The sequence below is a fragment of the Sorex fumeus genome, unplaced genomic scaffold (genome assembly GCF_029834395.1).
Source record: "Sorex fumeus unplaced genomic scaffold, SorFum_2.1 ptg000265l, whole genome shotgun sequence".
Lineage (NCBI taxonomy): Eukaryota > Metazoa > Chordata > Mammalia > Eulipotyphla > Soricidae > Sorex > Sorex fumeus.
The window spans coordinates 132462-159086 of NW_026606322.1; the positions used below are offsets into that span (position 1 = coordinate 132462).

At 39.2% G+C, this 26625-nt stretch overlaps 1 protein-coding gene across 1 annotated transcript in view; it reads right to left on the reverse strand.

Moving 5' to 3' along the window:
* Nucleotides 1-26625, reverse strand: part of LOC130018620 (protein mono-ADP-ribosyltransferase PARP14-like) — a 79659-nt gene that overhangs the window by 22796 nt on the left and 30238 nt on the right. Inside the window, exons 5-9 of the mRNA XM_056109407.1 lie at nucleotides 21086-21322; nucleotides 14307-16747; nucleotides 11277-11507; nucleotides 10841-11062; nucleotides 997-1075 (exon numbers count right to left, since the gene is read on the reverse strand). Coding sequence (XP_055965382.1) covers nucleotides 997-1075; nucleotides 10841-11062; nucleotides 11277-11507; nucleotides 14307-16747; nucleotides 21086-21322 — 3210 coding nt within the window. The remainder of the gene's footprint in view (nucleotides 1-996; nucleotides 1076-10840; nucleotides 11063-11276; nucleotides 11508-14306; nucleotides 16748-21085; nucleotides 21323-26625) is intronic.

Genomic DNA, 26625 nt, shown 5'->3' on the forward strand with positions numbered 1-26625 from the left:
ACAGAGGCAGCGTGGGGTGGGAGGGCTACTGGGATCATAGTTTTTGGGGGTGGGAGGGCTACTGGGATCATTGGTGGTGGAGAATGGGCACTGGTGGTGGGATGGGTACTCGAACATTGTATAACTGAAACCCAAGCAAGAAAATTTGTAAGTCTACCTCTGTACCTCATGATGTTTCAATAAAAAAAAGAAAAAGAAAGAAATTGTGATATATATCTATAAAATATATTTATATATAATTTGTGATATATACATATGCACACATACACCACATGATGGAATATTTCTCAGATATAAGAAAAGATGAAATAAGTTGGATAGATAGTACAGTAGTTAGGGCACTTGACTTGCATGCAACCAACACAAATTCCATCTCCAGCATTCCATATGGTCCCCTGAATGCTGCCAGGATTAAACCTTGAGTACAACTTAATGTGATCCCTAAGATAAACTAAATAAGACAAAAACAAATTAATATTGGAAGTAAAAGTATAGGATTAAATAAAGAAGAAAAAAATGAAACCATGCAACTTGCCACTATGTAGATGGAAGTAGAGGCTATCATTCTGATTCGTCAGTCAGAAGGAGACGGAGAGATATGGAGGAATCATTCTCATATATGGGGTATAAAGAAACATAGCTGAAGGAGCAGCAATAACTAGCCAAAGGCAATATAATTAGAGAGTTGGTCTACAGAATGAACTTTCTTAGGGAGTCAGAGGGTGGGGGTTCCTATGAAGGGAAGTGGGCACTCAGCTGGTGGTGCAGTGTTGGAATGATATACGTATAAAGCTATAATTAACAGTATTGTAAATTTTGGTGCCATAATAAAAGTGGGAGGAAAATAAAAGCAAATATTAAAAACAAATTCTTCACACACACAGACAGTCTCTCACACACATATGCACATACACAAATCTCATTATCGTTCCCCTCCCTCCTCTGTCACTTAACAGTTATTTAGCATCTAAAAAAAATTAATAAGCTTTACTTAACCTTGTGCATCTGCAGCCTGGAAAATTTTGTCACTGGGAAAATTTCCAATAGCCCTTTGGGCAAATACATCTGAAAATGCCTGGAAATACAAAGATTATTTAGACCACAAGAATCTTCAAGCGATAATAATTTGCTTCATCAGGGTTTTTGATCCTGCATACAAGCACACTTGTGAGAGAACAATCCTCAATCACGTTTTATTTTCATTAGAAATTTTCAAAGTTATAAAAATGAGACATAATTTTGTTTCTGCAAATATATCCAATGGAAGTTATCATAGATGTAAATAAGGTATACTTGCTAGAATATTATTGTAGTGTTATTTATAATAGAGAAAATAAAATTTTTCAAATATAAGACAGATTAAACAAAGTTTATGATTAAACAAACTTTAAACACATATATTCTTGTTTTAGCAGTCACAAAAATGCATTTTCAAAGAATAGTTAATAGGAAAATACTCTTATTTATTAAATTAAGTGAGTAAAGTAAAGTGAGTAAAGGCCCTCCCATTGATCATCGATTTGCTCAAGCGGGCCCAGTAACATCTCCATTGGAGACTTTGTTGTTACTGTGTTTGGCATATCGAATACGTCACGGGGAGCTTGCCAGGCTCTGCCGTGCGGGCGAGATACTCTCGGTAGCTTGCCGGGCTCTCTGAGAGGGGCGGAGGAATCGAACTCGGGTTGGCCATGTTGGCTGCGTGCAAGGCAAACGCCCTACCGCTGTGCTATCGCTCCAGCCCAAGGAAGAATAATACATACTAATGTATATACTATATAATCCCATTTTTAAAAACCCACATGCAAAAATAAGACTGAATGAAATACAATTAAAAGGTTATACATTTTGTATTCTTGAATGTCTAGACAACATTATGTATTACCTTTTTAATCGCTAAAATTTAACCTGCCAGCTGAAAAGATACAGTGTTAAGAGACAGACTATCACAAAGACCCAAGCATTTTACTATTAAAGTGCTTGTTTGTATCAGGAGAGGAACATGAGGAAGGCAGTGTACTTTTATTTTTCTTTTCTATTTTGGGGCTCACCCAGCCATGTTCAGAGCTTACAATTGGCTCTGCACTCAGGAATTATTCCTGACAGGCTCCAGTGACTATACAGGGTGTGGAGGATAGAACGCCAGTGAGCTGTGTCCAAGGCAAATGCCCTGCCCACTGTCCTCTAGCCCCAGTAGAGCTTTTTGGAACAAAGGGCTACTCTGGTTTTCTCAGATTAAAGAGATTATGAATTCCACTTTTTTTTTGGCATGATATTGAGGTTCCAAAGTCATTACTTTCTTTCTCTTTGTAAACAAGCAACAGAGATCTTTATTAAATGGAAGTAACATCTTGGAAAAAAAGACTAATAGAAAATGGGAGAAAGATCCAGAGAGGCTGAGCAGGAGAACAGGCCCACTGTCCTCCAAGATCGGGGGAACCGCCTGCCACTCACCCACAGCCAACCGTGTAGGCACAAATCTTTGTTGGAAGTGCCCGGACATTTGAATTCCTAGGTCATAGTGGATTTTTAGGGTTTTGTGTTTGATTCTTAAATATTAGTGAATGATTTCACTTAATCACTTAACTTCCCATTAGTCGTCGATTTGCTCGAGCGGGTGCCAGTAACATCTCCACTTGTCCCTGTCGCGTGCTAGTGTAGCCCAATGTCATCTGTTCGCTCTGGGAACATAAAGAGCTTCAAACCGATCATTCATGATCTTGACAAAGAAGTCTGACCATCTGGTAGGTGGGCGGCCATGCGGTCTTTTGACATCCCGTGGAATCCAGTCAGTAACAGCTCTAGTCCAGCGGTCGTCTTTAAATCTCATTACGTGACCAGCCCATCTGATTTTCGACACCTTGGCAAATGAGACAGCGTCCCTGATTCTTGATCGTTGACGGATGTCAGAACTCCGGATTCTTTCTCTCATTTGAGTGAAACGTGATATTCCAAGTATAGCTCTTTCTATTCTTCTTTGGGAGAACTGAATAGCGTTCTCATCCTGTTTGCTTAGGGCCCAGGTCTCTGAGGCATATGTTAGTGCAGGAAGAACAGTGGAATCAGAGATGTGCCCGGAGCCGGAGGTTCTTCGTCCTCTTAGCTATTTCTTCGATGTTCTTGAAGGCGTTCCAAGCCGCTCTCTTCCTCCTGCTCAGCTCGGGTGCCAGGGCATTTGTCATGTTGACTTCTCGACCTAGGTACACATAGCTGTTGCATTCGGAGATGGTCGTTCCGTTGAGAGCAAATGGGGTGTCAGGAACGAGGCTGTTTCTCATGAACATTGTCTTCGTAAGATTCAGCTGTAGTCCTACCTTTCCACACTCACGGTCAAAGTCGACCAGCATTTGTGCCGCTTGGCTGATGTTTGGTGTTATTAAAACAATGTCATCAGCAAAGCGGAGGTGGTGTAGTTGCCGACCATCTATCTTCACTCCGATTCCTTCCCATTCCAGTCGTCGCATGATGTTCTCGAGGGTGGCACTGAAGAGTTTCGGTGAAATGGTATCACCCTGCCGCACCCCTCTCTTGACATCAACGATCACTTCTTTGTAGAATGGTGAGATCCTGGTAGTGAATCCGCAATACAGCTCACGAAGGATCCTGATGTATTGGGCTTGAATGCCCTGATTGGCTAGGGCTTCAATGACCGCTTCCGTCTCAACAGAATCAAAGGCCTTCTTTAAATCAATGAACGTTAAACAGAGCGGCATCTTGAACTCCTGAGAAACCTCAATGAGCTTGGTTATCATGTGCATATGGTCGATGGTGCTGAATCCTTTGCGGAACCCGGCTTGCTCACATGGTTGTCCTTCATCTAGTGTTCTGCCAATCCTATTTAGGATGACTCGAGTGAACAACTTGTAGATGACAGACAATAGGCAGATCGGGCGATAGTTGCCAATGTCATGGATGTCTCCCTTCTTGAACAGTAGTACGGTCCTGCTGGTTTTCCATTGGGACAGAACCTTGCATTCAGACAGGTAGCGAGTGAAGAGCCGAGCCAGTGTATTGATGAGTACTGACGGCAGGTTCTTCAGGTGTTCAGGTCTGACCTTGTCTGGGCCGGGTGCTGTTTGTTTCTTTACCTACAAAATGGCGTGTCGGATTTCGGAAGGGAGAACATTGGGAACGACATATCCATCCTGTGGAATTTGGTATGTCGGCAAGTGGACATGGCTATCGAAGAGATTTGAGTAGAAGTCATGGATAATCTTCTCCATTGCCGTTCTGGAGGATGTGATGGATCCATCAGGACTTCGGAGGGCAGTCATCTTGGTCTTGTAGTTGGCGAAGGACAGGTGGGCGTTACGAATACTTTTCCCGGCTGCTGCCGCATCTACCAGTACTTCTGCTCTTCTCTCTTTGAGATCTTCCTTGATCGCATCTCTGCACTGCTTTGCGAGCTCGGACGTTAGCTTGCGGTTGCCTGAGGCATGTGCCAAACCACGCTGGCGAATTAGCTCAAGAGTTTTCGAAGATAGGCAATTTTTTGTGGCTATCTCTCTCTTAGCGTTCCTCGCACATTCATGGAGGTGCTGAACCAGTCTATCATATTCCTCGTCAATGTTGTCAACAATGGCATCTTCCCATGTTGCCACAATAGTGCCAAAGAGTTCCCAGTTGGTGGTCGTTCTGGGAGTTCTCTTTTTGAACTTTGCAGCCCTTTCTCCCCACTCTGTGAAGTAGAATTTTGCACGAAGGAGACGGTGGTCCGATCCCGTTCGAAATTTTGGGACAACAGTGACATCGGTCAGGCAAAACCGTCGATTGAATATGATGTGGTCTATTTCGTTGTGGAATCGTCCACTGGGAGACTCCAATGTCCATCGTTTAGATTCTGCCTTCTGGAACTGTGAGTTACCATGGATGGTCTTGGTCGACATGATGAACTCAGACAGTCTCTCACCCTGTTCGTTCCATTCTAGGCCATGGGTCCCGATGTGAAGTTCTTCAGCTGATCTTCTCGGTCCTATCTTGGCATTAAAATCACCCACAATGATCTTGTAGAAGGTGTGGTCTTCTTTATAGAACTTCTCTAGTTCCATGTAGAACTTCTCGATTTCACTTTCATCATAATGAGATGTTGGTGCGTAGACAATGAAGATAGAAACTGCAGGCAGTGAGCCACATCTTTTCAAATGTAAATGTCCGATTCGGGTTGTTAGGCATTCGAATGAATGAATGCTCTTGGCCAAGTTTGGGTTGACAAGGACACCGACGCCTCCGACACCTCTTTTATCACATGTTCCGAGGAACAATTCTTTTCCAGTGTTGAAAACAGCATGGTGAGATTCGTGCCTTCTTGTCTCGGTCAGAACAATGATGTCGTACTTGATCATTCGCGCTTGTACCATCAGGTCCTCGATGGATGCATCTGATGCTAGCGTACATGCATTGAAAGTACAGACGATCATTTTTGTCTTCCTTCGTTGTGGCAGCCTAGTTCGGCCTTGAGATTTTGTCGGCCTCTCCTTTCTCATCCTTCTCAGTGCTGCCATGTCGGTGAAGCCTTCAGGGTCAGGTGAATGAGACCAGTTGTAGTTACTGGTTTTGGCATATCGAATACACAACGGATGGCTTGCCAGGCTCTTCCATGCGGGCGGAATACTCTCGGTAACGTGCCAGTCTTTCCAAGAGGGATAGAGGCTTTTGGGGCGACCTCTAATCACCCTTGTAGGTGTTACCATATTTGAACCCTATCAAATATGGTACAACAATTCCGGAAGATGGGTATTTAGTGTCTTATGATGTGTCTTATGACCTGGCGGCGCGGGTCCGGAAAGCGTCCTGGAGTGTGGCAACGGTTGGGTAGTGGAGGCAGTGTTGATTTTGAAAGTCTGCCAGTGGGGTATTTACCTGGGTAGGGTGGGTCTACTGTGTGCAATTCGATCCCTGGGTGGTTGATGGAAGCAGACAGGGCAGGGCAGGGTGGGGCTCCCGACCAGAATCCCCTTGTCACCTGTGGTTGGTGGGAGCAAGCAGAGAAACTCTGTCCCTGGGTCCGCCGAGCCCGGAGTCCAAGGTCTCAGAGAGTTCTGCTTATCTTGTTCTGTGGGTCTTCAGTCGTGCGTGAGTCTCGGCCAGAACTGCCACGCGGGTCCAGAAAGCATCCTGGAGTGTGGCGACGGCTGGGTAGTGGAGGTAGTGTCGAAGGATTTACATTTTTTAAATTAGCTAATTAAAAAAATTAGCTCCAGGAGCTAGAGTACAGTGGGTCAAACATTTGCATTATGTGTGCTGACCTGGGTTTTTTCCCCAGCAACCCCTAGAGTCACCCAAGACTGGCAAGAGTTATCCCTGAGCTCAGGGACAGGAGCAATCCCTGAGTATGAGTATAGCCAGTTGTGTCCCAAACATCCCTCCTCCTTACAAATCCAAAAATACTAGCTAAGTACTTATAATTTACAGCTGGGCAAGTATGCGTAATGCAGTCAGTCCTGATCCACATCACCTTGTACAATGCAAGTCCTACAGTACCGGGAATTACTTTAGTGTGTGGGTCAACTAAATGGGCCACATGTTTTTCTTGGTTGGTGTTGTGCCTGCTTAGAATGCAGGTTATGTTAGTTTCTAAAGAAGGTAAGTATACTTTCAGGGAATCTTAGACAATGGGGTTATCTAAGTAGTCTCCACATATGCGACAGAACCAGGTTTGAAATTACGGTTTTGCACTTGTTAGGTAAGTGTTTTAAACTGGCTGGTCATTTTCTGGGTTCTTGAAGTTCAAAATGAGGTATCAACTCATCAAATGAGAAGCGCATACATCAAAAAGATAGAAACAATGAGTTTAGGCAGGGAGGCAGATTGAAAGTAACAGTGCTGGTGGGATGTAAACTGGTTCAGTCTCTATGGAAAACAATGTGGGGATGTCTCAAAAATTAAAAACAAAGTTACAATATTACCCAGAAATTCCACTGTTAGGTATCTATTCCAAGAACACTAAAACACTAATCTGAAAAGGTATGCAGACATCTGGGCTGGATCCATAGCACAGCGGTCAGGGCGTTTGCCTTGCACGCGGCCGACCCGGGTTTGATTCCTCCGCCCCTCTCAGAGAACCTGGCAAGCTACTGAGAGTATCTCGCCTGCTTGGTAAAGCCTGGCAAGCTACCTGTGATATATTCGAATATGCTAAAAACAGCAACAACAAGTCTCACAATTTGTTGTGAGACGTTACTGGTGCCTGCTCAAGCAAATTGATGAACAATGGGAGGACAGTGACAGTGACAGTGATGCAGACACCTAAGTGTCTGCAATTACAATACTATTGACAATAAACAAAATCTGGAAATAACACAAATCCCAATGATGCATGAGCAGATATTAAAAAAACATGGTATACATACATAATAGAAATATTACTGAAAAACAAAGAAGTCGATTTTTTCCTAAATTTTGGATGAACCCAGAGGGTATCATGTAAAGCAAAATCAGAAGGAAAAAGACAAAAACAGACAACTACATTGTGTATGTTACATAAAGAAATAAGCAAGAGAATTAAAAATGCCGATTAACAATAAATGCTCAGAGTCTGATAACAAAACAGAAGTTATACAGAGCGTGGGGAGTGAATGGCATAGATACATAGATAGTTGTGGAGGAATATTGTCATTCTGTTTTTGGGTGGTGTGGTAACACTGTACCTCCAAAACAAATAAGCATTGTTATCTGATGTCACCTTAATAAACACAATTTTAAAATTAAAAAATTTAAGGTAGTGTTTAGATTTAAGAAAAATTGCTAAATAAACAAATGTTTAAATAGCCCAATGATCCATGGGTATCTCTAACATGGATGGTTTTACTCTGTTTACTTTCTTATCATTGATTTTTCAAAGATTTGATGTCACCTATTCTAAACTATGAGAACTGGGATCAAAGGAATTTTTAATTAGTATTTCTTGTTTTACCTTAATGATTAGTTTTGTGACTCTCTTATAGCTGCTCTCCAGCAAATGTGAGCAGACTGGTGAGTCCTCAGTGATTAAAGGTGGTTCTGGTATTCTGGTCTCAGCATTCCCACTCCCATGTATGAGTATGAGTTCACTGTGGCCACTTTGTCATGCATATCCACCCGGTATTGTAATTCTTTATTTAACACAGAATATAAATACACCACTGTGACCCAGTCATAGGGTCACAATGGTATATTTAAATTCTGTGTTAGCACAGTAGAAATGTTCAGTGAAGCCACTATTCACAATAGTCAGAATCAGGAAAAAATCTGAGTGCATGAGAACAGATTACTGTTTAGAGAAAATATGGTACATACACACAATAAAATAGTATGCAGCTATTAGGAATATTGAAGTTATTAAATTTTCGTATAAATGGATAACCATGGAGAATATTATGGTGAGTAAAATGAGTCAGAGGAGAGGGTTAGACATAGAATGATTGAACTTATTTGTGGGACATAAAAAAAAACACATAATAAGAAATCTATGCCCAAGGACGGTAGAAACAAGAGCCATGAGGAGTGGCCCATGGGTGTAAGCCTACCTCAAATGCTAGGGGAGAAGGCAGTTGGGATAGAGATGGGACAAATATAGTTGGAAATGATCACTCTGGATAAGAATTGTGTACAAAAAAAAGGTAAAGGAACAAACATGATAACCTTTCAGTACCTGTATTGCAAATCAAAATGCCCCCAAATGAAGGAGGGGAGAGACAGAGACAGAAAGAAGGAAAGTGTCTGCCCGAGAATTAGGCTGGGTATGAGGATGGCAGAAGGAAACTCGGGACATTGGTGGTGGGACATGTACACTGGTGGAGGGATGGGTATTGGAATACTGTATGACTGAAACTCGACCATGATCAGCTTTGTAAATCTGTATCTCATGGTGACTAAAAAAATAAATATAAATAAATAAATTTTGTTTTAAGATGTTTGTATGAGGGACTGAAGGGAAAGTACAGTGGATAGGATAGGGCATTTACTTTGCATGAGGCCAACCTGGGGTCATCTCTGGCATCCCAGATGGCGCATGAGAACCACAAGGAATGATCCCTGAGTGTAGAGTCAGGACTGAGCACTACTAGGTATGGCTCCCAATACAAAAATATTTGTATAGAATGCAAACCTTTAAATCCTAATCTAATTAAAAATAGCATTAAAAATATGTAACCCTTATGCTGTATATGAATTTTATTAGATTATTATTCAAATCAAAACCCTTTAAATATAAAATAAAACATTATGAGACACAGACATTGACTTCATAATTAAAAAGAAAAATTATTTTATATTTTATGTATGAAATATTGTTGTGTTATATTACTTTTTAAAAAAGAATCCTTTCGATATTTGCCCAATACCCATCTGACAAGGAGTTGATATCAGGGATATACAAAGCACTGGTTGAACTCCACAAAAGAAAACATACAACCCCATCAAAAAATGGGGTGACGAAATGAATAGAAACTTTCTCAAAGAAGAAATACAAATGGCAAAACGGCACATGAGAAAATGCTCTACATCACTAATCATCAGGGAGATGCAGATCAAAACTACAATGAGATATCATCTCACACCACAGAGACTGGCCACATCGAAAAGAACAAAAGCAACCGGTGTTGGCATGGATGTGGCGAGAAAGGGGCCCTTCTTCACTGCTGGTGGGAATGCAGATTGCTTCAGCCCTTTTGGAAAACAGTATGGACGATTCTTAAAAAATTAGAAGTTGAGCTCCCATTTGACCGAGCAATACCACTCCTGGGAATATATCCCTGAGAGGCAAAAAAGTACAATCGAAATGAATCTGCACTTCTATGTTCATTGCTGCACTGTTCACAATAGCCAAAATTTGGAAAAAACTCGAGTGCCCGAGAACAGATGACTGGTTAAAGAAACTTTGGTACATCTACATAATGGAGTACTATGTAGCTGTTAGGAAAGATGAAGTCATGAAATTTACATACAAGTGGTTCTACATGGAAAGTATTATGCAAAGTGAAATGAGCCAGAAAGAGAGGGACAGATATAGAAAGACTGCACTCATCTGGGGAATATAAAGTAACAGAATGGGAGTTGAACACCCAAGAATAGTTGAGATAAGTACGAGGAGGTCTTCTCCCTGGCTTGAAAGCCAGCAGCACATGCTGGGGGGAAAAGCAGCTCAGATAGAGAAGGGAACACCAAGTAAAGGATATTTGCAGGACTCGCTTGGGATGCAAGATGCATGCTGAAAGTAGACTATAGAGCAAACACGATGGCCACTCAATACCTCTACTTCAAACTACAAGATCTGGTGGAGGAATGGGTACTCGAACATGGTATAACTGAAACCCAAGCATGAAAGCCTGTAAGTCTACAACTGTACCTCATGGTGTTTCACTAATAAAAAAATAATAAAATAATAAATAAATAAGTAAATAAATGAGATAAATTAAAAACAATAAAGAGTCCTTTCATCTAAAATGAAATGTTCATGTGTAGAATGAATGTACTAGTTTTCTATATATATAATATTATAGAAATAAGATAGGGAAAATAAATTGAGATGAAACACATTAATTGGAAATTGAATTTTGAAGATGAGTGAAAATTTGTAAAGTGAGTTTATAGTGTTATAAGGTAAACTTTTGCATATATTTGAAGTTTCCTTAATAGGAAGTAAATTTTTTTCTACATCTAACGAGCAACTTGATGAACAATGGGAGGACAGTGCTACAGTGCTATATAAAAATTTACTTGAAATTTTTTATCCTACACAGGTATATATTAATTCTTAATTTTCCTGAATGGGAAATACATAAGAGAAATAATGTATTAGACAATAAAACATTTCAAAAAATAGGACTTAATTATAAAAAGTAACCAGAATTGGGTTCACTTGTACCTGAATATTTTCATGATCACTTGGTTGCAGCAGAAAGTGAACCTCTTGTAAAGTTGTTGTTTGATTCTTTCTGCTAAATTTGACGACTTCTGACAGGATCAAGTCAGCAAAAACATTTTTAGGAAAGCCCAAATTTCCTGTTCCTATTGCTGGAAATGTGATTGAGTTCAAGGACAGGTTCTCAGTGATCTCCAAACATTTTCTGATTATACCTTCCATGATCTGAAAAAGCAAAATCACACCTTTATACATCTATATTTTTAATTAGTCTCCAAGAGGAGTAAGCTAAAACTGCAGGAAGTGGCTACAAAGGTGAAATCTACTAAGAAAGCAACATATTTATAGAAGAAATAACAGATGAGATCTAATCTACACTGTACGAAAGGAGAGTCCAAGGGCGAACCAAATTTCGGGAGACTGGCAAATCAGAACCCACCTTGTGTGAATTATCGTTTGTCCAACTTGCAGCCACCACATGAAGCACATAAAGGCAAGGCAGATTATAGCCACCTGTTTGAAGAACTGTGCCCACATTCACAGTCATGATTTTTCCAGCTCTATTCAATTCCTTCTGAAGCTCTGGCCCGGCACTTTTCAAGAGGGCACGAGAGAGAGGCCCTTGATTAAGTTCAAGATCCGAGGAAATGGAATTGACAACAACATCAGTCTTAAAGACAAAAACAACAATGTGTTTTCAAACATTAACCAAAAATGTTCATCAAGGATTACTAGCGAGGAAGGAAAAGTAGGAAGGATTGTTTAGTTTTCAGATCCTGAAATAGCATTTCTAGGCAAAATTTTATTAAAGATAGAAATATTTCCAGAATAATAAAGAATATAAAAGTAATAATTAAGTTTGTGATGGTGATTCTGTGCACAGGAATTGCCTTCAATTACTTGTGTAGACCATGCCAGGTAAAAACTGAGTAGATATAGTTGTAGAGGCAGAGAGAGATAGGGAAGTCATTTGGAAAAGGGACAGAATGAGACCAGTATAGTAATTTGTGAAGTCTAAGCAGATTAGTTTGGTCTTTAGAAAGCTTTTGGTGCAAAATGGTGCCAGTCAAGCTAAATATAGCATCCAAGTGAGCCAACTACTGGTGTGAGAGCAAAACTGATACCATAACAAGCTGCAGCTAACATTAAGTCTCAGCTAGGCCTCAGTTTCTGTTTCCCCAAAGCAAGACTTGCAGTTGCTGGTAAAACTCCCAGTTGAGTAATTTGCCAAGATAAGGAATTGGGCAGTTAGGTCTGGCCGGTCATGAAGGGTCACTGCACCCTCCTTAGAAACTATTACCAACCATTGCCTAATTGCTGATCACCATTGTAAAAGGGCCAATGCTAAAAATAGACCAGTATACAAATTGTTTCTTAGCTCTGAATCCTATATAAACTGCTTGTGATTTGGAGTCAGAGACCTTGTCAAGACTCCACTGTGTTGGATGAGACATGAACCCTAGCTCGAGTTAGCCTTGGCTTGGGCTGATAATAAAGTTCCTTTTCTTTTGCATTATCATGTGTGGAACTGGGTGGGTCTCTCTGTGATTGGGGATCTGAAACTCGGGCACAACACTGGAAGAGTCCCACATAGATAGGAGCTCTGAAAACTTTTTACAGCAGAACACTAATGCGAGCAAGTTAATAATAGCCACAGAAAAAGAATAAAAGAATGTAGAAAAGTGACTTTTCAAAGCACCTATGGGATGGAGAGATAGTACAGAGGTTAAGGCTTGCAGACTTGTACACTGCTCACTCTGGTTTGACGCCCAGCACATGTGGTCCCACAAGCTCTGCCATGAGTGACCCCTGAGCACTCAGGAAGTGTCTCTGAACACTGCTCTTTCCAGTCTCCCTCCTTCCCAGAATCCTGCCCCGCACACACACAAAACCAACCCACAACTCTGCATGAGTTATCAAGAGGTACTGAGGTGCAGGTGCTGTGACATCAGAAAAAGATGGATGGAGTAGAAAGAAAGGAAGCTATGCCTCTCAGTTCAGGGTTCAAGGAGGACGAGGAACAGAAATTGTTCCAATTACAAACTATTGGTAAAAAAATGTACTGCTTATACTTTTGCAAAGACAAAAATTATTTTAAAACAATGAAGTGGACATCTACACAATGAAATACTATGCAGCTATCAGGAAAAATGAAGTCATGAAATTTGCCTATAAATAGACGGACATGAAGAGTATGATGCTGAGTGAAATAATCAGGAGGAGAGGGACTGATATAGAATGACTGCATTCATTTGTGGGATATTTTATATATGTATATGTATATATACATATATACATATATATTATAAGAATAACATCCATGGCCAGGGAAAACAGGGGTTAGGAGCACTGGTCAGTAGTTGGAACTAACCACAAGTCTGTGTGGGGCTGAGGGTAGATAAGATAGAGAAGAGACAGGTATGACAATAATAGCTGGGAATGATCATGCTGGACAAGATCTGAGGGTTAAAAGTAGGTAAGGGATATTCTTGATAACCTTTCAGTATCAATATTGCAAACCACAAAACGACAATGCCTAAAAGGAGAGAGAAGAAAAGCACCTGCCATAGAGGCAGGCAAGGGTTGGGGTGGGTGGGTGATGGGAGGGAAAGTGGGGACACTGGTGCTGGGAAATGTACACTGGTGGAGGGAAGGTGCAGGAATACTGTGTGACTGAAAGCCAATCATGAACATCTTTGTAATGGTCTATCTCACAGTGATTCAATTAAAAAGTTTTTTAAAAAGAATGAAAAAAATGCAGTGGTTAAAAGTCTGAAAAGTCCAAATACAGGCTTAATCACTTGTGACTTATGAGATGTACACAATTTATTTAACCACTCTAAGTCTTATTTCATCAAGCGTAAATGATAAAATTAATAAACAAAGGATCCACCACATGATATCAAAAGTAAAAATGTGGATCAAAGCACTTAGTATAATGTCTGAATATGGGAGGTAAGCCAAGTGAGTTACTATTCTTTTACTATATTCAAACTTATTCAAAGCAGAACTCTAATTTAAAATCTTTTATTTAATTTTAAAATGAAAAATTTAAGTTAAAGCAAAAAGCATCTGAAACAGTTTCTACTGAACAACTAAAAGGGGGATGATCTTTCAAATGGAAGAAATTATCCAAAGTGCCAAAGTGTGTATCTGATAGGGGACTTGTGATCACAGTAATAATTTTAAACTAATAAGAGAATTAAAATGGGCAAAGTCTCTGAACAAATAGATAGCTGTATATGAACATGTATATGAGATATTCTGTGTATGTGATTATATAAGTGCATGTGATTATATAGTGAATACCTGTACCCACTTTCAGTTACTGCGGAAAATTGACCTATCTTAGTAAACACTTCAGTGAGGTACCAATTTTCTAAAGAAAATTATAAATAAACTGTTTATCCGTGGGGTGGAGTTTGGGGTTGCAGCACCCTGCTAGGTGTTCAGTGCTGGGAACACTCACCTTTGCACTCTGTACATCTCCTTTAACCATCAGGACCTTCAAGCCTCCTGGGACCCACAGAATTTGTTTGTTCCCATGATCTTTCCTCAATCCTGCCTGAACAGCACTTCGAACAGGAGGCTGGGAAGCAGTACCGGGCAGGGTGTCCTTTAATAGAGCATTTCCAAAATTGAAGGATACTTCTTTTTGTTTGCTGGAATGATTGACAGGTTTGAAGGTAGGCTTGGGTTCCCTTGGAGGCCATTTACTTCTTGTTCCCTCAAAAGAGGTCGATTTCCAGGTGGGCATTGAGGAATTTATTTTCTGGAAAGTGGACGGTTGGCAAAGTAAGTGTGAGAACACTTTAAACTGAGTTTCCACGGTTTCAGCAAAGGCTTTAACAGTTTTCTCAGCTGCATCTATAAGATAAATTTCCTTCAAGCTGTGTTGTTCTGAGTGAAATTGGAAGTATTCCATGATGGCCAAAACAGTGGCCTCCATACTCTGTGGTAAGGGAAAGCCCAGGACTCCAGGACGAATAGCAGGGATGGCGATGGACCGGTAGTTGTGCTCTTCAGCCAAACGCAGGCTTTCCTGCACAGCTCTCTTTAACACGTATGCACACTTCTGGGCCTTAGCCTTCTCCCATCTGGGTCCGACTGCGTGGATCACGTGGTCATATGGGAGGTTTCCAGCTTTGGAGACCACCGCAAAGCCGGGGAGGATCTTGCCCTGGATCTTCACTATCCGGTCGCAGTCACGTTGGAGCTCAGGGCCCGCGGCTTTGGAGAGAGCAGCCGCAAGGCCCTTGAGGTGATTGAGATCCTCGTTGGCCGCATTGACCACCACTTCCACCGGAAACCGGGTTAGGTCACCTTGCTGCACACTCAGTGACACCCCAGGGGACAGGTCCGTCCTGAGGTAGCACTTCTGGCCGTCACTGCCACCTTCCTCCCTTTCTTTATTCTTCTGAAGTTCAACAAAGCAACCAAATAGCCTTTTCACCTCACTTTTATAAAACCAAGCTTTTTCCTGGAAGAATTGTCTGGCTCCTGGCTTGTCAATCTGGACACTTCTAACACAGATTGAGTCCCTGGCACGCTTGAGAAGGTTCATTCCCTCCCCAACTTGGCACTTGGGACCAGTTAATGAAATACTCTTTGGGAAACTTTTCGAATTAAATTGTACCTGCACATTTTTCATGTTTAACTGTTGCCAAAATACTTTCTTTTCTGACTTTAAATAATAAAAAACTAAGGAAGGCTTGACTTCAAACAATTTCGTGATTATTGTTTGTGTTTTCAGGAAGTCGAGCAGTGAGGTATGAACTTGGTTTACTTCTCCTACACAGCCTGCTATGATGACTTTGGCGGAGGTTTCTGGAGTTAGGTTATGAATTATTACACATTTTGAGGAGGAGGAATTGTAATCCTGCAAACTGCTGATGAGTTCTTTCCATTTCTTGTTATGAAAAACTTTCCTGTCTTCAATCTCAATGCACTTATAATTTAAGGTACTCATCATTTGCTTTTCAGCTTCTAGTAGGTCTTCAGAAGAACAGCTGATTAAGAGAACAGATGTAGACTGTAGCTCATACAATGCAAAAATTTTCTGTGCTATAAAAAGAGACCTGGAAAAATCTATACAATTTACCTGTTGCAAAAACTGAAAAATCTCAGGGGGAACCTGAATGTTTTTCTGAGGCATGCTGTATACCTTCTCCTGGATTTCACACTTGACTTTATGAACATCTGCCAGGGGTCCTTTGAAGTACATGTGCTGAGCGGAATGATCATAAATAGTCTCTATCTTTGGATAATTGGTGTGGATAAGCTCCAATGTCCTACTTTCATGTAACAGATAATACTTCCCTAGAGAAATGGTCAGTTTTTCTTCCAGATTTTGCTGTGCTCTTTTAATTTTTTCGGTGGTGCTTTGTATTAATTCTTTGACATGTGACTCAATGTTTTCTATATCCTCTGATCTCCCGACCAAGGTGACAAGCTCCATAAGTGAATCAAACTCTATTGAAAGACAATCATCTTTTACACTGTTCTTTATGGTGTCCCACATGATTGGGGCCACCTTGAATGAGGTGATCTTGTATCTAGACCTGAGGTCAGAGAATGCTGTGGAAGCATCTTGCTGCCAGGTTTTGATTTTCTTCGTTCCCTGATTGACCAAAGTGACTGTAGGTCTGATGGTAACTTCCCCGTTAAGTTGGGACCAAGTTAGCTCACAGTGAAAACGTGCCATTTCATCATTTATCTCCCTAATCAGGTGATTGTTTTTCTGCAAGAACTTCCATAAGAGATGGTCCAATGATTCTCTGAACGGTGCTGGAAGTTTAACCAGAGGTTTCTCCTTTCCATACAAGGCTGTGCCCAGAGAGGTGTAGTATGGAAACACTGAGAGCTGCACATTACTGAGGTCAACTTTCTTGGTCAAGATGGTGTCTAAAACTTAGAGGAAAGAAATATAATGTAATTACATTGTGTTATGTTTCCCATGGAAAACATAATCTTTCCTACCCTAGATATAAAACCCATGTGTGTTTGTAAGATATTTACATTTTAATATGTTCAAAAGCAGCACTACTCTCAAAGTATTCAAATATAATGAATATGGATAACATTATGTCATGGATAACATGTAGTCATTATTTAGCAGACTAATTCTTTTCCAGCCAAGATAAATCTATACAGAAATTCTAAGTCAATTTTATTTTATTTTTCTTTTGGAAACTGATTATCACTTTGTTGCAAAATAAGAATTTGCTCACAAATCTGTGGACAATGTTTGATTTATTATAAAATGCTTTTTGTTGCTCAAAATAAATCTTATTTAGAAATCATGTTGTGTTCCATCATAATTTTCAGCTTTATGCATAACTCAGATTGCATTGATGCCTCTAATAGGCAGAATATAGTGATCATCATATGAACTTACCATGAGTCACACTATTCTAAATGGTTTACTTGTATTTAATTCACTGAATGCTCACAGTAACTCTTAATGATGAGACACTATTACTATTATACATTTTATAAATAATAAAACACAGTCAGGGAACATCTAGATTAACTTAAATGGGTCACTTTGACAGAAAATATCTGAATTAAATTTCAAATCAGTGTTTTACTGATCCCAAAGCCCTTTTATTATGTTCCATCAGTCCATACATAAATGGTTCCTCAGAGACTCTAAGTTAATCAATTCTGGCTTTCATCATGTCAGGGCTACCTAATTCCTTCTGGTATTTTTTTTTCTGGGACTGTCACCAGTTCAGATATGTGGAAACGTGGTGTGTGTGTGTGTATGTGTGTGTGTGTGTGTGTGTGTGTGTGTGTCCCTGTGTGAGGGCAATGCTGTTCTCTTTCCAAATCACTTCTAACTTTCTGTTTGTTAGACATCACAAAAAATCTAAAAAACAAATTGGTAGGTAAAAGTAACAACTTGGATCAAGAGAACTTGGGTGGGCAAGGACACTAAAAATCCCATCTAATGGGTGACTCCCAGAGAGGTCTAGGCCAGATACATAGTTTCTGGCTGCATGACTTGGCATAACTTGACCTCATCCAGGCTCCAAATCTGGACCAGCAGATGTTAGTTGCCACTAACATCTGTTGAACATGCACTGTGTGCTGGAATGTAGTAAGTATCATTTCATTCACACCTTGCAATCTAAGTAGTTATATAAGTGGATTTGATGAGAATCTGCGGTATAGAAATCTACCTTAGTAGTTCCACAAGATTCTTTTCCTGAAAAATTTAAACAAATTTTATGAAGTTGAATAAAATAAGTTTAATGAAAGTATCTAATTTATACTTCTCAAATAATCTATGTAAAAACTAATGTTGCTAGTCTTTATTTGGCTTTGTCTACAATAAGCTTTATTATTAGTACCTGCCATAGTGCTGAAATATTCTAGATGAAAAAGTAATGTGATTGGTGAACAGTAGTAGATTGGGAAGAAGTAAAGACATTAAGAGTTTATCTATGTCAATAATAGCTGGGAATGATCACGCTGGACAGGATCTGAGGGTTAAAAGTAGGTAAAGGGACATTCTTGATAACCTTTCAATATCAATATTGCAAACCACAATGCCCAAAAGGAGGGGGACAGGGGGTTGATGGGAAAGAACCTGGGGACACTGGTGCTGGGAAATGTACACTGGTGGAGGAATGGATGTTGGAATACTATATGACTGAAACTCAATCATGAACAGTAATTCAATCATGAACAGCTTTGTAAGGGTCTATCTCACAGTGATTCAATTAAAATGTAAAAAAAAGAGTTTAGTCTATGTGTCTATGTGATCAGTCTACTAGAGTTTAAATCCCATCTCTGTCACTTCCCAGCTATATAGTATTAGTGAGGTTATTTTGGCCTCTCTGTACCACTGTTTCCTTGTCCTTAAAATGGAATATAAACAGAAGTTCCCATATCAATTATAGTGGATTATTCATAACAAGCAATACAAAATAGGTGATTTAGGTCCACTTTGGGGGCAGGGTTTGGGGGTCAGGGGTGAAAACATTAAAACTATGGGTGGTGTAATTGTGGTGGGATTGGTGTTGGAGTATTAAATGTAATAGATTATTGTGAACAATTTTATAAAATTAAATTTAAAAATTAAAGGTAAAAGGTAAGGTAAAGGCCCTCCCGTTGATCATCGATTTGCTCGAGCGGGCCCAGTAACGTCTCCATTGGAGACTTTGTTGTTACTGTGTTTGGCATATTGAATACATCATGGGGAGCTTGCCATCTGCCATGCGGGGGAGATACTCTCGGTAGCTTGCCGGGCTCTCCGAGAGGGGCGGAGGAATCGAACTTGGGTCGGCCATGTTGGCTGCGTGCAAGGCAAATGCCCTACCACTGAAATAAAAATATTTTTAAAAATCACAGAAGTTCCCATAAGGACGTTTGCATATCCTAGATCGTGGAGAAGAGGCAATGAGAGCACAGGGGATAAGGTGAGCTCAACAGTCAGATGATGCAAGTGGGCAGGACAGAGGGAACCTTTGAGAGTCTCTACACTTCACATGTGTTCTCTGGTCCTAAAGAACCCTTATTAAATCTTTCCCATTAGCCACTGACCCTTGGATTTTAGACACTCTAGGAATAAACTTAGATGTTCCAGGCCCTCCAAATGATGGAAGTTATCTTTGCCCACAACACGATGGAATGCTAACTTATAGGCTGGAGAATTTTATGTTGCTCTCTCCTAGTGCAGAATGTTTAAGACTTAAAAAGAAAACAACAAAAGTTCTCTCTAGCCCCTTGTCCAGAAACATGAGATCTTTTATACAATTTCAAATCTCCTTTATCCACATTTCCCAACTCAAGAACTTGAAAGTAGATTTTTAAATGTACCGAGATAATAAGTTACCTTAAGTGGGTAGTATACCACATGGTCCTGGCTCATACTTTATGATCTCAATTAATTCTAGGCACAACATTCCTTCTTTTCCTGAATAGTCTGTTCCCCTAATCCCTACTGATGAGTCTTCAGCTCTGACCATCAGTCACGGTCATGATCACGGTACTCCCGTTGTTTATCGATTTGCCAGAGCGGGCCCAGTAACATTGTGAGAATTGTTACTGTGTTTGGCATATCGAATACGTCACGGAGAGCTTGCCAGGCTTTGCCGTGCGGGCAAGATACTCTTGGTAGCTTGCCTCACAATCTCTAAAATATTTTAAATAAAATATTCTTTGTGGGAATAGTACATGCATTGGTGCTCAGGGTATACTCCTGGCAGGGATTGGGGAACCATATGGGGTACTGGACCTGGAATCTGGGTCAGCATATGAAAGGCAAGCACCCTAGTACAGTATTTTCTTCAATTCAACATCAGTAAAATATTTAGAATTCACTTTGCACCTTACCTTAGAAAACTCTCTAAGGTGCAAAGTGAGCTTAACTACTTGTTTTGCACCAGCAACTCTCTACAAAATCCTTGGATGTGTTTCCCTCAAGTTCAAATGGGACATAATTTGCATAGGTGAAAGAGGAAGTATGGTTACTTCTCAAAAACCACGTATAGTTCAGAGTATTTCTCTACCTAATCTTGTTGAATGAGAGTGTCTACCAAGTATACTGCTAAAATACAGATTAACTCTTTTTTTAATAAGTTATTTCAATTACACTAAGAACTATATATTTTAAGTCCACCATAGCTAGAGACTTATGAGTCTTCTTCAAAAGCTTGACATTTTTTTACCCATTTATTTCTTAGTATATAAAGAAAGTCATTTTGAAAATTAAGAAACCAATTCAGCTCGGGATGGGAGATGTGGGCTGAAAGTAGATAAAGGGCCAAACATGATGGTTTCTCATTATTTGTATTGCAAACCATAATGCCCATAAGTAGAGAGAGAAATTGTCTACCAGAGAGATAGTGGGACGGGGGTGGGATGTGGAGGGATACTAAGGACATTTGTGATGGAAAATGTGTACTAGTGGAGGAATGGGTGTTCGATCATTGTGTGACTGAAATTCAAACATAAAAGTTTTGTTAAGTGTAGCTCACGGTGACTTAATAAAAAAAAAATAAAACCCCCAATTCATCTAACGAAAACTTGACACTGCATCTGTACAGTTGAATCATAGACTCATTAAGGATCATTGTCCATGTGAACAGGTTGCTAGTTGGATTTCCAATGACAGATTAAAAAAAAGCTAAATATGCTATTTAACTGATAACTGTTAAGATCAACTAAAATGATAACTGTTAAGATCAACTAAAAGCTTATTCTAGGTAATGTTTACAAAGTTGACCTAAAAATTCTTACCTTTTCTATCAAAGAATTCAATCAGAGCTGAGCTCTCTTCAGGAAAACATTTAATGCTGGCAACTCTTCCACCTCCATTCTCAGGATTTTCAAATAAATCTTTTAAAGTCTTGGCATCCATACCAGGTGGCAAGTTTTCGACCCTGATTATCTTTGTAGTTTCCAGAAGTCGTGGAGAAAGTTGAAGTTTTTTTGCTTTATCATTCTGGGCACAATCACCAATAAATTTTATGATGTCTACAAACAAAAATAATAGAAGAAATAAGAATATTATGAGTAAATATAATCTATGGGAGCAAATACAAATTGACTAAGATATAGTAAACTAAACAATTGGGTTATTATTATAATTTTACATAAATTATAATATATTTATTAATAGACAATAAAAACTTTTATTACTACATTAGAACCAATGTAATAATTCATTTCATTAGAAGTTATAGTAGCATTGGTTTACTGTATTTGTGTGTATTTAAAAGATGATGTCTGAAACAGTAAAAAATCAATGCTAAATTCTTCATTATTTTACATTTTTGCATATCTCTAATAAAAGGCATAACCTTCTTAAATAGAAGTTTTAATACAGGTCTGCTAAATTCTGAAGGTCACTTCTCTCATGAATGTTGTTTTAGTCAATATATATTTAACAATCCAGCTTTAAAAAAGAAAGGAAAAATCCAATTTCACATAGATGTGCAACTGGTAAAGGAAAAGCTAGTTTAACAATATTTTCTGATAAATGTAGAAATCCTCTTTGATGCTACAGCAAAACCGGTTAAGTGATCATTCCTTAAGGGTCAGATACAATATGAAATCTAAGAATTTGTCAACGAAACTTTCTAACCTAACTTATTATTTCAAAATGTATTTTTCTATTTTGTACTTCAAACCAATCTTTTGTGCATGCATAATCTTCTAATATCTTGCATTGGCTATTTTGAAAATTTGGTTAACTGGGTTATATGTCTTTTTAGCTGCATTGTGCTAACACTGATTGTTCTTGTTCTTTTTGATGTGCACCAGTCTCTGTGGTGTGAGATGATATATCATTGTTGCTTTGATTCTATCTCCCTGATGATTAGCTATGTAGAGCATTTTTTTCATGAGCCTTTTGGCTATTTGTAGTTCTTCTTTGAGGAAGTTTCTGTTCATTTCTTCTCCCTATTTCTTGATGGGGTTGGATTTTTTTTTCTTATAAAGTTTTACGGGTGCCTTATATATCTTGAATATTAACTCCTTATCTGATGGGCATTGGAAAATAATTTTTTCCATTCCATGGGCTACATCTGTATGTTGGTCACCATTTCTTCTGAGGAGCAGAAACATCTTAGTTTAATGTAGCCCCATTTATTTATCTTTGCTTCCACTTGTTTGGTCAGTGGTCATAAAACTATGCCTTTAGCTTCAATGTCAATAAAGCAGGGATGGCCATACTAATATCAAACAACATAGACTTCCGGTTTACAAATTTACAAGATTACAAATTATACAATTCAATATGCCAAACACAGTAACAAGAAGTCTCACAATGGAGACGTTACTGGGCCCGCTCAAGCAAATCGATGAACAACGGGAGGACAGTGACAGTGACAGTGACAAATTATACCAAGTATTGACAGTCTAAAAGTGGCTTTCAGCTCACAGTGTCTTAGATGGGCATTTTTGAAATGTAAACCCATTGATTTAATGAACCCTTCATATTTAGGAAGTTTTTGTGTAAAAAAATTCTCTCACAAAGCAGACTTCGTTAACCATCTTCTTCCATGCATCTTTCTTTCTTTCTTTCTTTCTTTCTTTCTTTCTTTCTTTCTTTCTTTCTTTCTTTCTCTTTACTTTTCAAATAACTTTTTTAAAAAAAATTAAATTGGGTATCTGTAAGATAGATCATTTCAAATCTGTTCATAATTTAGTTTCAGTCATACAATGATCTAGCACCCATCCTTCCACCAGTGTATGTTTTTCTACCACCAATGTGCCCTGTTTCCCTACCACCATCCCCCAACTCCCCAATCCCCATCCCCAGCCTCCCTCTATGGGAGGCACTTTCCTTCTTGCTTTCTCTCTGTCCTTTTCCTTTTGTACATTGTGGTTTGCAATACAGGTGCCAAGAGCTCATGATTTTTGTTCAGGGCATTTGATATTTTTATCAGGACAGTAATGTAGTTTTTCAACTGGATGAAAAGCTAATTTTCAATTGAGTAGCAGTTTTGAGGTGTGGATATGACTTCCAAGACTTCCAGAAGTACAGGGAGGTGAAGTAGATGTAGCCCATCCCAACCATGAGAAAGCCTGGAGATTTCGGTCATACAACCAAAATACCAGAATTTTCAGCAGATTATGTTTCACTGAGATCCATACTGAGACGGTGGAGTCAGGCTGGGGGTATGGCGGTGATTTTGGATTGTGGAAGCAAACGGCTGTAGGGGGCTCTGCTTGGGTGGGCACCAGGCTAACCTTCCCCCTCTGGATTTACCGTGGTCTGTTCAGCCATGTCTGGGTTCGAGATTAATTACAGCTTTTGATCTCTTTCAAGATTTATTTATGGGTCTCTGAAGCAAGGTTGGTGATAGAGCTTACATGTTGGTGCTGGGGTTGGTTTGTGGGAGTAACCGTCATTGCTTCCATAAGTTACATAACTTTTAATACTTTTGTTTCTCCCTGGACACAAACTTTGGTCAGAAAATGACTTTTGGTCATTTTCCTGCTTTCTCTTTTCATTTTTGTTTCATCATATTGAAAAGTACTTTAGTTCAGGACTGTTTCTCTCTGTCCAGTAGATACTCAGACATTGCTCTTTGTGGAGTCTTTTTATCATTCTTTTGTTTTGTAGTTCTCTTTTCATGTGTCTCAATAGTCTTTTTCATTTCATTTTCTCAGCATGGCACTATTAATGGTAGAGCCTAGCTTTCAAACCAAAAAAAAAAAAAAAAACTTTTTCTTTTTTTTGATTTTTTTGAACATTCATGAGTCTCTCTACTTCTTTTTTTCTCTTTGAGATGTAATCCAAACAATATCCATAGCACTTATGACATAACTCAATATATTCATTTTGTGGCATGGTGATGCTTCAAGGCTATTTAGTGCAGCTGTCCTGATGCCAAGTAGCTCTCTGTCCCAGTTTCTATATCCAGACATTTGGGTGGTTTCCAGCTACTGTGAATAGTGCTGCAATGAACATGGAGTGCAGATGTATTCTGTTTGGGGGCCCTTGGGATATATTCTGAGGGGTGGAATTGCTGGGTTGTATGGAAACTCAATTCCTAGTCTTTTGAGGAACTTCCATAGTTTTAAAAAAAAGCGGGAACAGTAAATATTCTCACCAACAGTGAGCGAGGGTCCCTTTTCCCCCTGCATAAATGCCAACAACTGGTTGCTGTTGTTCTTTTTGATGTGTGTTCTTTAGATGCCAGACTCTGGCATAAAATAATATCTCATTGTTGATTTGGTTTGCATTTCCCAAGTGAATTAGTGATGCAGAGTATGTTTTCATATATCTTTTGCCCATCTGTATTTCTTGTCTGAGGAAGTTTGGATTTATTTATTTGCTCCACTTTTTAAGGGGTTGAATGTCTTTATTCTTGTAAACTTTTACCAGTGCTTTATTTATGTTGGATATTTACCCTTTGTCAGACGAATGGTTGGCAAATAGTTTTTCCCAGTCTGTGGTGTCTCTTTGTATTCTTGTTATTGTTTCCTTTAAGATAAAGAGGCTTCATAATTTAATGTAGTTTTATTAGTAATATTTTTGCTTCCATTTTTTGGCCAATGATGTTGCATTCTTAAAGATGCCTCTAGCTTCAATGTCCTGGAGACTTCTGCCTATGTTTTCCTCTATGTATCTTACTGAATAAGTTCTGATATTGAAATCTTCAATTCATTTTGGTTTGACTTCTATGCATGGCTATTTAAAGGGGTCTGAGTTCCTTTTTTGCATGTAGCAGACCAGATTTTTCCCAACATTACTCATAAGGAGGCTTCCCTTGCTCCACTTTATATTTTGTGTCCCTTTATCAAATATTAGCTGTCCATATAACTGAGGATCTGTCTCTGTACTTTCAATTCTATTTAATTGATGGGCAGGTCTGTCCTTATTCCAGCACTACCCTATTTTAATTACTACCACCTTTTTGTATAGTTTGAAGTTGGGGAAGGTACATCTTATTTCTCCCAAGAATTGCTTTGGCTACTTAGGGTGGGGTTATTGTTCCATATAAATTTCAGGAGTGTCTGATCTTTTTCTTTGAAAAATGTCCTAGGTGTCCTATAGGAACTGTATTGAATATCTATAGTACTTTGAGGAATATTGCCATTTGACAAGGTTTATCCACCCAACCCATGGGAGGGATTTCTAGGTACTTGATTCTCAATTGTAAATGAATTCCACCTCCCCTTTCTTTCTCTTCTATTTCACTATTTGCATATAGAAAAACCATGGACTTTTCTGTGTTGATTTTGTAGCCTGCTACTTTATAATACAAGTCTATTGTTTCTGGAAGGCTTTGTTTGTTTTTTGTTTTGTGTGTTTTTTGTGGAGTCTTTAGGGTTTTCTAAAAATAGTTTCATGTCACTGGCAAATAGAGAAAGCTTGACTTTGTTTTTTTCTATATGGATGCCCTGAGTATCTTTTTTTTTTGCCTATTTTCTATGGCATGTACTTCCAGTACTATATTGAATAGAAGTGATGAGAATGGGCACCTTGTCTTATGGCCAATCTTAGAGAGTTCTCCATTTTTTAATCCCACCCTAAACTACCTTTAAGACTTAACCCAACCATCTATCTCTTTCAAATTAATACATACTGATCATGGACTAAAGAAGTTTCAGCACAGAATTTGCTAAGATGTAGATAAGGGAGGAGAATGTAACAAACCCTTGCAAGTTCACCATACTGAGAGAGAAAGGCTGAAAAGTAAATAATTTCCCTGTTGTCTGGTTGAATGAAGGGGGAGGGCTTATCCTGGGAATGAAGCAGGATGCTCATAGTAAATGGCCTGAGCATCTAAAGATAAAGACAAACTTACAGGATAGATCAGTGGCGGAAACACTTCCTACAGAGAAAACATCAGTGCCTGAAACAGGACAGTGTATTGGTGATCTGTTGCTGCCAGAGAATAATCATCATAGAAGAGAGCAGGCAAAACCAAATCACCATGTTGGGACCCCTTATTTCTTACCTCCAAAACCTGCTGTTCACAGCTGAAGAGGCAGCTCTTTCTATTTTATTTACAATTTTTGGGGGGTCACACCTGGGATCACGCCTGGTAGGACTTTGGGAAGTATTTGTGATGCTAGTGACAAATCCAGGTTGGCTGTGTGTAAAGTTAATGCCCTACCCAATGTACTATCTCTCCTGCGTTGGCAGTTCCTCCTCTTACACTTTTATTGTTAATTCCCATACAATTTTCTCAGGTACAAGAATCAGGAATTATTCATCTCTGTATCAATAGCACCTCAACAAGTACCTCACACATGGTATTTTTTCAAGATTTTTAATCAATGAACAAAACCACATCCATTCATTTAGTCCATAGGGTAGT